This window comes from Nuphar pumila, chromosome 7, assembly GCF_984573655.1.
Source record: "Nuphar pumila chromosome 7, dmNupPumi1.hap1.1, whole genome shotgun sequence".
NCBI lineage: Eukaryota > Viridiplantae > Streptophyta > Magnoliopsida > Nymphaeales > Nymphaeaceae > Nuphar > Nuphar pumila.
The window spans coordinates 119,554,814-119,566,347 of record NC_143255.1 but is presented as its reverse complement, the minus strand read 5'-3'; the positions used below and the strand labels follow the sequence as shown (position 1 = coordinate 119,566,347).

Sequence of the window (11,534 nt, the reverse complement as noted above, 5' to 3'; positions counted from 1 at the left end):
AGATATTCGAATCTGCACATTTAGTATGTGGGATGTAAACAGTTCGGATTAGGTTCGGACGTGGCCAATATCTGACTAATCAGATGTTGGCTAAACGGATTCAAATTAAGATTCATATTCGGATGGTAAAAAGCTGCAGATCTGTTTTTTACATATATAACAGATTTGGATATCCATCAAATTGGAATATTTTTCAGATTCAGTATCCAAAAATCAATACCATATCTGCATCTGATTATAATCGGATATAGCTTTGGCTTACGAAAATGCAACTAAACAGAATCAAACTAGGTAGGATATCCGATAAAATCCGATTCATTGGCATCCCTACGCCATACCCAGACATTCAAGTTCGGTTCGGGTTGCATACCTGCCACAAATCCGAACTGGCAGCTATTTTAGACCAACGTTTTGTGGGACCCACCAAATCAAACCTGAAGAAATGGACCTCCTTCTAGAGTTGGACCAAACACATGACCCTGACGCCACAAGGTCAGCCTCCATGACCAGTCCTTGGGTTTGGGGTACAAAACTTGGTACCACACGAACTAAAACCATGGGCCGGAAACAAATTGATACACAGTTCCTTTAGAAGTGAGTTCGTTGACAAGCCATGGACTTCACCCACTGAGTCGGACCCGATCCATTTTTTCACAACTAGCCAGTCTTATCTAACCGGGCTCACTTGACCCGCCCCCCAAGCTAAACGTATGCTAGACCCTTGACCTCCATTACTCTCTCAAACTGGCCAACCCAAGATCCATTCGACATGGTGGTGGTTCACGTGATCGGGTCGGGTCTATAAGTTCGGACCTTACGCCATACCAAATGCAACTAAACAGAATCAAACTCGGTTGGATGTCAGATAAAATCCTATTCATTGGCATCCCTACGCCATACCCAGACATTCAAGTTCGGTTTCGGGTTGCATTCCTGCCACAAACCCGAACTGTCAGCTATTTTAGACACACGTTTTGTGGGACCCACCAAATCAAACCAGAAATGACCTCCTTCTAGAGTTGGACCAAACACATTACCCTGACCCCACAAGGTCACACCCTCTTTGACCAGCCCTTGGATCTGGACTACAAAGCTTGGTACCACCCCAACTAAAACCATGGGCCCGAGTCTATGTGCCGGAAACAAATTGATACACGGTTCCTTTAGAAGTGAATTCCTTGACAAGCCATGGACTTCACCCACCAGGTTGGACCTGATTAGGGATGGCAATGGACCGAGGTGGGGGACAAGGTCTCCACCCCCACCCCGTCTCAAGATTAGAACCTCCATCCCCGCACCGGGATGGATTTTAACCTCGACCCCCACCTTCATCCGCGTTTAAACGGGGATGAGGCGGGGCGGGGCAAGGGGGGGAAAAGTGTAAGTCCATCCCCGAACGGGGATGGATTTTAACCTTCATCCCTGCCTTCATCCCTGCCTTCATCCCCGTTTCATACCCTTCATCCCCGGTCCAAACGGGGCGAGGCAAGGTGGGGGCCCGCTTTCCCTCGGTCCACTGCCATCCCTAGACCTGATCCAACTTTTTCACAACTAGGTGGTCTTATCGAACCGGGCTCACTTAACCCGGCTAACAAGCTAAATGTATGCTAGACTAGGGGTGGCAAAATCTGACATGACCCGCCAACCCGCTTCTTAGCCAAGTTTGGGTTCAGCGTAAACGGGTTCCTGTCGTAAACGGGTCGACCCGCCTAACCCGTTTATTAAATGGGTCGGGTTCGTGTTAGGGGTATGCCAACCCCCGCCAACCCGTCTGACCCGTTTAATAAACGGGTTAGGCGGGCGGGTCAACCTGTTTACCCAACCCGACCCGCCAACCCGTTTACCCGACCCCAACCCGCCTGCCAACCCGTTTACCCGAACCCGACCCTCCAACCTGCCCGCCAACCCGTTTACCCGACCCGCCCGCCAACCCATTTACCTGACCCGCCAACCCGCCTGCCAACCCGTTTACCCGATCCGACATGTTTATTAAACGGGTTAAGTGTGTCGTGTCGGGTTACCCGTTTAATAAATGGGTCGGGTTTGTATTTGCCACAGCCGACCCATTTAATAAACATGTTGGGTTCGTGTTGAGGTATGCTGACCCGCCAACCCGCCGACACGACCCGCCAACCCGACCCGATTGCCACCCCTATGCTAGACCCTCTACCTCCGTTGCTCGCTTAAACTGGGCTGACTCAGATGACCCTTCTACGAAGATCCATTCGTCATGGTGTCGGTTGGGTTCACGCGGTTGGATCGGGTCTAAAAGTTTGGACCTTATAACAAGGTCCAACTCTCCACCGAACTGCTTCCAACAACAACAACAACAACTAAGCCTTCATCCCAAAACAATTGGGGTCGGCGAACCGAACTGCTTCCAAACGTCACAATTTTGCGGTTGTCTGGAATCAAGGAAGCTGGAGCCCGTGACTCTGTTTGGGTCCCACCAAACATTCAATGCGTCGCAAGCTGGCTGTTGGATCTGGATCCCCCATGCTTCCCTCCCGAGATCCATGGTTTTTAAATGAGAGGATCAGGTGTTACCGTTCATCTGCGCGATGAACGGCTTTTTTTTTTAAATCTTAGATGAGTCCCACGATTTTTTTTACGTGTCAGGCGGTGCAAACGTCAGAGTCTAATCAGATGGATTTGTGTGACAGCTATCGAGACGCCGCCCTTGAATCCCACGCATTGTGTCAAAAAAGTCCTGGATGACGTAATTGCTTACGCTCAAAAACCCAAAGGGTTTTTTTGGAATTACAACGCTACCATTCTTAGAATAGACTGGTTTCTCTTTGGGGTTATCCTCAAGATGAATGATGGGTCGATCCATAGTATCCATCTTCTACTACTCCAGAAATGTATTTTAAATCTAAAAGACAAGGCCTGATCAAGTGAATCTGGATCCAGACGTTACTTCATCAGATCCATTTGGATCTTGACCCCAGTAGAATGGGAGGAAAGGGGTGGTCATGTAGTTTCTGACAAGAACTGGGGGTAATTTGGGAACGAAGGCAGATTCAGGATAAGTCCTCGTTGTTTCTTAAAAAAACAAAACTCCTCGTTGGATCTGACGTGTCATTCAGTAGAAATACCAGGATAGGTCCTCCCTATTAACGATTCAGAGTTCGGAGAGAAGCCTCTTTGCCTCCTCCGTTGATTCAGTTATCAAGAAAATGACCATCACAGCCGTTCCCTCTATTCGTAACCGCATCCTGACCGTCCGTGGGAAGCCCATTCTCACCAACGTACCGGAGAACGTCGCCGTCTTTCCCCTTGCTCGTTCTTCTGCTTTCCTCGGCGCCACCTCTCAAGCCGCCGACTCCCGCCATGTCTTTTCACTCGGCGTCCTCGAGTACAGTCTCTCCATCTCTTTTTCTATTCCTGAAGAATCATAGTCACCATATCGTTCTCGGCAATTTCTCCAGCAAACTTTTCTTTTGGAGTTTTTTTTTTTTTTAAGTTCTTCCCGAAACAACATGGAAAGTTCAAGATTTTGAAAAAACGATAGTAAATTTATAGTATTTTTCTTGCAAAAACAATTCAAAAGGTTTTTAAAATATAAAAATAAAAAGCATATATATGTATATATATTATATTTACACGGATAAATCACCCAGGATCAGAGACCTAGCCGCACGCACTGGCTCTGCCTTGTCCTGGCAGCGTTGTTTTTTTCGTTTTTGGTAATAATATTATCTTGTGGGGAACGGATTTGATGGTGCAGGGGATACAGGTTAATGTGTTTATTCAGATTCAAGTTATGGTGGATGATTCCCAGAACAGGGAAGTGTGGGGGTGATGTGCCAGTGGAGACCCAGATGATGTTGATAGAAGCAATAGAAGAATGTGCCTTTCATGATGAAAATATTGAAGATGTTGGTGCTGAAGAGAAGACATTCTACATATTATTGCTGCCTGTATTGGATGGTGACTTCAGAAGCAGTTTACAGGGCAACTCTGACAATGAGATCCAGTTCTGCGTCGAGAGTGGTTGGTATTCTTTGAATCTCAGTTTCGGTTCTAGTGCAACTCTTACATTTCATGTTCTGTCAGTTTGACTAACGGCGTGAGGTGGTTTTCTGAGTTTCAGGCGATCCTGATGTCAAAACCAAACAATCTCTTGAAGCTGTTTTTATCAATTCAGGGGACCACCCATTTGAGCTCATGAAGGAATCTATCAAGTGTGTTTCTTTTTCCCACTTTTTCACTGTTTGTTTGCTGTGCGTGTGTGTTTAAGCGATTCCTCTGTTTCGTTTGGGAAGAGCCTTTTAATAGCTTAAAATCCTTATGAAATTTACTTTCTCTTGTTTACTCTACTAGGATGCTGGCTAAACATAAAGGGACATTCAGTCACATTGAGAGTAAACAGGCAAATATAGATTATACTGACCAGATTGTTTCATGGGGTCTCTTGTAAGGGATTTATTTGCTTATAAATGCTTTCTTGTGGTTTGGTTGATGCAGATTCCTGCTAGCCTGGATTTATTTGGTTGGTGCACTTGGGATGCATTCTATACTGGTGTTGATCCTCAAGGGATCAAAGAAGGCTTAAAAAGGTATCAGTTCTAGACTTCTGAAACTTTTCTTTCTTTCTTGTTGCTGACATTTGTTGAAGAAAGTCATGTGTGTCTTCAAGTACTGCTAATCTATGAATGGATGCATAGGATTCTCATCACCAGTTGAAAATTGAATTCCTTTAATGGCAATAACATGCTTGAATGATCTGTTTTCTAAAGCTAAGGGATTAGAGAACAAGGCCTCCCCTATTTCAACATTTACTTTTAGCTGAAAACTCAATGACTATTTCCAAATCTAACTTCATAGTAAGTTTATGTCCTCCAAGCGAATAACATTGCTTGATGATGATTGGGCATGATAAAAATTCGGTGGAATAGAAGAAATATCAATAGCCTAAACGTCCTTGATGGCAGTTTTCCAATTGCAAACTTTTAGTGGCCTTGCTGCTTAGCCGAACATTTTCTACCCCACTTGTACCATCTATATGCAGGTTGGAACATAGAGATCCATGTGACACAAGGCTGCGAGTAACCAAAATCGCTTTAATACTCGTTGCCATTTTCTGAACTGATATTTTTATTCCAAATCATCTGGCCACAAATAACAGTTTATTTCACCACTTTTTTTCTTACTGAAACAACAATTGTTTAAAACTTTTATCAAGTTACTAGATCCAACAGCAATATATGGATCTATGCATTCATCTCACTTGCCTACTTTTCATTTTCTGCTTTGTAAGTTTGTCCACGGGAGGTACGCCAGCTAGGTTCCTTATCATTGATGATGGATGGCAAGATACAATAAATGAATACCAGAAAGAGAGAGAGGAACTGAGAGAAGGAGCACAGTAAGTCCTACGGACCTTTCTTCATGTTATATTTCAGATAGTCTTCAATGGTTTATTCTGGTATTCTATTATTTTTCCTGAAGCATGTGTTTTGAATATCATTCTGCTTTCAAGAATACAATGATCCGATACTAGATCTAACCAGAAATTTCTCACAGATTTGCAGCTAGACTAGTTGACATAAAGGAAAATCAGAAATTCCAGAGTTTTGGCACAGACAATGCCTGCAAGAATCTTAAAGATTTCATGTGTTATATCAAAGAAACATATGGGCTGAAGTAAGCAAACTGGATTTGTGTCTATCCAATGGTGATTAGTAAGAAATCATGTGAATTAACTTGTTTTATGTATGATATAGGTATGTGTACATGTGGCATGCCTTGGCTGGCTACTGGGGAGGAGTTCTTCCAACTTCTTCTGCCATGAAAAAATACAATCCTAAGATGGTATTTCCTGTACCATCTCCTGGATATATAGAAAATCTAAGGGATGTAGCCATGGATGCCTTGCAGAAGTACGGAGTTGGTGTCATTGATCCAGAGAAGATCTATGATTTCTACAATGACCTTCATAACTATCTTTCAAGTCAAGGAGTAGATGGAGTAAAGGTTGATGTGCAAAACTTAATAGAGACACTTGGAGCAGGTTGTGGAGGGCGTGTATCACTTATGAGGACGTACCAAAGAGCTTTGGAGGAATCAGTAGCAAGAAACTTTAAAGAAAACAACCTGATATGCTGCATGAGCCATGCCACGGACTGCATCTACAAGTTAGTTGACAAACCAATCTTTTCTTTTTCCTTTTTTGAGTAATTTCATCATAATACTAGGTACCTTGTTCTGAAAAAGAAATTGTTACATAGAAATACTAACATATGAAACATTTCTGTAGTTCAAAGAAGAGTGCAGTTGCCAGGGCATCAGAAGATTTCATGCCACGAGAACCAACTATACAAACTCTCCACATTGCTTCTGTTGCATTTAATAGTATTCTTCTCGGAGAGATTGTAGTCCCAGACTGGGATATGTTCCATGTATGTCTTTTCTCTGCAAGACAATTGCCTTCCCAATATTTTCATAATGTACCTTACGATTGAATTGTCTGATGCTGCTGTTTTGTTTCAGAGTAACCATGCTACAGCTCAATTTCATGGTGCAGCCAGAGCTTTGGGTGGTTGTGGAGTATATGTTAGGTAAACAAAGAACTCTTATCTATCCAAAAATTTACTAAATGTAGCAAAAGAAAATTCATCTTTCCTCTCTTACTCACACTTTCTTTTGTTTATCTAGTGACAAGCCTGGGCAGCACGACTTCAAAATCCTTAAGAAGTTGGTACTTCCTGATGGGTCAGTGCTGAGAGCAAAATATCCAGGACGACCAACAAGAGACTGTCTGTTCAATGACTCAGTCATGGATGGCAAAAGGTAGTCTCATATATGCAAATGGATGTTAAGTATTTTTATTTAAGACATGCTATCATACAACAGATTTTCAGTGCACTTATTGACCGCCATGTTAATGCCATGTTCATAGCCTGCTGAAGATTTGGAACTTGAACAAGTTCAGTGGAGTTTTAGGTGCATTCAATTGCCAAGGAGCAGGAATCTGGCCCGGACTAGAAAAGGTGCACTATGAGTCCGGCACAGTTCCTCAATCTACATTTATTTCAGGCCATGTCAGTCCCTCAAATATTGAGTATCTTGAAGAAGTTGCTGGTGAAGATTGGACAGGAGACTGTGCAGTCTTCGCTTTTAATTCAGGTAATGAAGATTGCAGAGCTCCAAATTAGGCTTCCTATTCATCTATCTTCTCCCTTTCAAGCACTTGTTTATTAAAAGATTTCTTTGTATCATATTCCGCAGGTTCACTTTCTAGATTGCGAAGATCAGGATGGATTGATGTCTCCTTAGGAGTTCGGCAATGTGAAATATTTACGATATCTCCAATCAGGGTAATTTTATCATTTCTTCCTTCAATCATTTTCTCTGCTGAGATGCTGTAATATCCTCATAGCCTAAAACAATAATATTATGCTATCTGCAGGTTTTTTGTCATGGTATCCAGTTTGCACCACTTGGACTAATTGATATGTACAATTCTGGAGGTGCAATTGAAGACCTGAACCATGTCAATGATCCTTCTGGACTTGTGATAAGGATCAAAGCGCGTGGCTGCGGTCGTTTTGGTGCTTATTCCAGCATAAAACCTAAGCGTTGCACCGTGGACACAGAAGAGGTGGATTTTGATTATGACGCTATGAATGGGCTGTTGATAATCAAGCTTTCTCATGAACCTCAAAATGGAACCGGCTTAAGAAAGATTTCCATCTTCCAATGAGGTTAATTGAGAACACCCGGAAGATGAGTTTCAACTTGTGACCCTCAGTTCTTTTAATTGTTTCTAGTAAAGCAAAATTATTTCAATTTTTTATCAAAGCAAGATAAATACAATTGCCAGAGGAAATCTTGTAGCATCCACGCTTAGTGAAAATAATACAGAAGTTTTGCGGATTCTGAATGTACCTGTGTTATGTGGGTCTAGTCTCTGATCTACTTGTGAAAGAATTGTCAACCTTACTATTGACTGGTAGATGAGGCAAGTGAAATGTATTCATTTTTGCTAATTCTATCCCCTCTGTACTCAAGGAGAAATCTCAGTTTGTAATACATTCATGTCATCATCATCTTCATTTTTATTATCCAATTTTTCAGTCGTGTAATTTGAGAACCTAGTTTTCCCTTGGAGATTTGGATCCAATCATTGTTTGTATGTCTTGCTGTTTGTTTTGACCAAGGAATTTCTGGGAAACTTTTGGCATTGGTAATGTGACATAAACAAATAGAGAAGAGTACACTAAAAGGAGGCTAATGTATTTGGGACATTAATGTTTAAAAAACAACTCAGTTAGTCTCAAAACACACACACACACACACACTATATATATATATATATATATATATATATATATAGAGAGAGAGAGAGAGAGAGAGAGAGAGAGAGTCGAATCATTATCAAGAATGCAAGAGAGCCTTCATTTATTGTTTACATCCTTGAAAGCAACTCAGTTCCTCTTAAATGAGAGAAATGAGGGGGATCTACAGGTGATTGAGGGAAAACTAAGTTTAGTCTATAATGGGTCGGAAATTTTTGTAAGAGATGACAGCATAGAAGGGGTCAGAATTGAGTCTAACCACCAACCTCTTGATCCAACTCGAGGGAGAAGAATCATCCTGCCGCTGGGGCTTGCTCCTCAGCACCTCTGGCTGTGTAAATCCAGATACACATTGAAAGTATTGTACAACCAACTGGATCCGGCCATAGTCGCTTGCATCTCTCCATGCAGTGATTGCCTTCTCATAGAACAGCCTGTTGCTGAAGCTCACTATGAACACCCCTCCTGGCCTCAGAATTCTAAACACTTCTGCAAATACCTGCCAAGTTGCCCAATTCAAAAGAACGAATGAAGCAAATATTGGCTTTGGACCCAAGTTATTGCATGACCAACGTCATGCTTAACTCAGGCCTAGCAAGTCCTAACCATAGTTACCAGGAGCTTCTTGCTACATTGGGAAGCTTGTTTCCCCAAAACCGCGCTTTGGTAGCAGGAAACACCTCGTGAGAAGTTCAAATAGATTATTTCATGCTTGGTTAACATTCCTCTTCACTATCTACGTTTTTTCATATTAAAAAAATAACAATTTTTTTTACAGGATGTTGATCCGATATCTTTTCTCGCCGTATTCTCCTTCCCGCTTCCTATTACCTTTTAACACTCGCTTCCCCGCTTCCACTTCATCTATTGCTTTTCCTGGCAACTGTGGCTAGGGCTGGGAAATAAGCAGAGCCGCTCGTGGCTCAGGTCAAGTTCGGTTGGTAAAGAGCTCGTTCAAAGTCGTAAAATAGGCTCGGCAAGCTAAATATGAACAATAGGTACTGGGCTCAGCTCGACATGTATAAGCTCGCTTTAAATATAGTTTACATGTATTTGTTTGTTATCCTATTTGTTTCAACTCTAAACCAATGTACTTTTTCTCCACAATCAAGCCAAGTTGATCTGAGCTCGTTTAACTCAGGCTCATTCTAAGCTCCAACTTGGCTTGGCTCACAACAAGAATAAGCCGAGCTTGAGCACTTCAAGCTCGGCTCATTCAGCTTTGTTTACCAGACCTAACTATGGTCGTACTCGTAACCTAAGTCACACCACAACCACATCTTGGGCTGGTTACCTTCTCAGGCTGCTGAAGGTACTGGACGCTGACGGCGCAGAGAACGGCGTCGAGGCTGCAGGTCCCCAGTTCGAACCGCTGGTCCTGGTTGAGGTCCTTCACGAAGAAGCGATCGAGCTGAGGGTTCCTGGCGAGCTCCTGAGCGTTGAGGCCGTGGCCCACCACCGTCTTGTAGGCGACCTCCCGGGGCAGGTGGCTCACCCACGAGCTCATCAGGTCCAAGACCTCCGAGGCCGGCGGGATCCTCTCCCTGTACGTCTGCGTCAGCGACGTGATGAACAAGTCGTCCACGTGCGTCACGAGCCGCGGGTAGGCGTAGAATTCCCGGTCGGGCCCGGCGTTGAGCTTGGTCCGGCCCTCGCCGGAGAGGACGAGGCGATTGATCTCCCCGGCGAGGTTTCTGACGGAGATGGGCCTCGCCCGGAGAGGCTTCTCATGCTTCTTGGTGCTTAGCGGCTCGACCGGAGAAGGGATGAGTGTGGCGGCGGTTCTGTTGGCGAAGGGTGCGGTGGCCGACGGAGGCGAGAGGGCTGCCATTTGCCGCTACTGCTACGAGGATGAGCCTCCCAATTGGGCCGCGGTGCACTTTAGATAGATGGCGTGGGTCCAGTTCTTAAAAAAAAAATTCCCATCCATGGCCTGACTTTGTGAAAATTAGGTAGGGACGGCAGTGGATCGGAGGAAATGGAACCCGCCCCGTTTAGACTGGAATGAAGAACATGAAATCGGGGTGGAAGCTGAGATGGAGGTTAAAATCAAAATGAGTGCGGGGATGAAGGTAGCCTTTGTCCTCTAAGGGTATGTTTGATGGTTTGTCTAGGGTTGAACGAAATGAACAAAAAAAAATAAAACAGAACATTGGTTTTGTTCGTTCTGTAATAATTGTTCCAAGTTCAACGTTTGTTTGGACTGTACTCAGATGCTAGATGCTGTGTTTCAAATGTCCATTGTTTGAGGACTATGTGCGGACAACTTGAACGGTCATTTATAATGGGTCGAATTACTTTGTTTTGGATTATATGACTCGATCCGTTCATCATTTTACATGTTTTAAGAAGTTTAATATGGTTTTTTACTCGAATATAAATCCAATTATGAAATTATATCTAAAATTATGAATTTTTACCCTGAGTATGGATTTGAAATTAGATTTTTGCCCCGAATATGGATTTCGAATTGGATTTTTGCCCCGAATATAGATTTTTGCTCCAAATATGAATCTCAAATTGGATTTTTCTCCCGAATATCAATTTTTTCCCTGAATATGGATCTCGAACAGGATATTTGACCCGAATATGGATCTCAAATTGGATTTTGTCGATATTTTCTTTTCTTTTTTGTTTGAAAGGCAAACTGGGGTTAGGCAGTCCCCTACCAGATATCTCTTAAGCCGCATGTGGCAGAGAGATTCGAACCTGGGCCTTCAGCTTGGCACAGGACCCTGCTTACCACATGGGATACCACCTTGGTTTTTGTCGATATTTTCTTACAAGAACAAAATTTATACCAAAACCAACATGCCAGCACTGTATAAGTTAATCCTAACCACATCAGTTTTTGAAGACTCGGTTGAACAATGTAATCTAGATTGTAGATTGCTCAAATTTCAGTCATCAAAGGCGGAAAATGTGTCACTATCTTCATGTAAATGAAAATGTTAATTGCGCATGCACATGCACGCGCGCACACACACACAAATAGCAACCAATCAGACCATCACAACCAGCCTCCACCACCACAAACCACATACATGAAGTTGGTGTTGCATTAACCATGTACCTGAGTTGGTGTCCGTAGTGTGAGTGTAAAACTCCCCGAGTACTTCCCCCTACACGCTCGGGATATTTTTTCATTTGGCAAAGGCCTTGCTGCAAAAGATGCACACCACAGATATCAAACTCTTCAACTTCTTTCAACTTAAAAGCATTAGGCCAATC

The 11,534-nt window shown here is 43.1% G+C and overlaps 2 protein-coding genes across 2 annotated transcripts; one reads left to right on the top strand and one right to left on the bottom strand.

The window, feature by feature from the left end:
• Positions 1-3,124: 3,124 nt before the first annotated feature.
• Positions 3,125-8,090, top strand: LOC149833193 (putative galactinol--sucrose galactosyltransferase 2). Its single transcript, XM_090014973.1, has 14 exons — positions 3,125-3,358; positions 3,731-3,996; positions 4,097-4,187; positions 4,327-4,375; positions 4,471-4,562; positions 5,264-5,371; positions 5,530-5,649; positions 5,730-6,140; positions 6,263-6,404; positions 6,496-6,563; positions 6,661-6,795; positions 6,905-7,131; positions 7,234-7,322; positions 7,415-8,090. Exons 1-14 carry the CDS (start codon positions 3,180-3,182, stop codon positions 7,706-7,708), a joined length of 2,271 nt encoding a protein of 756 aa, XP_089871099.1. The 5' UTR covers positions 3,125-3,179; the 3' UTR covers positions 7,709-8,090.
• A 294-nt stretch (positions 8,091-8,384) lies between these two features.
• On the bottom strand, positions 8,385-10,372 carry LOC149833192 (uncharacterized). The gene is made up of 2 exons (XM_090012740.1): positions 9,598-10,372; positions 8,385-8,802 (listed from the first exon to the last, which is right to left on the bottom strand). Exons 1-2 carry the CDS (start codon positions 10,132-10,134, stop codon positions 8,494-8,496), a joined length of 846 nt encoding a protein of 281 aa, XP_089868866.1. The 5' UTR covers positions 10,135-10,372; the 3' UTR covers positions 8,385-8,493.
• Positions 10,373-11,534: the final 1,162 nt, after the last annotated feature.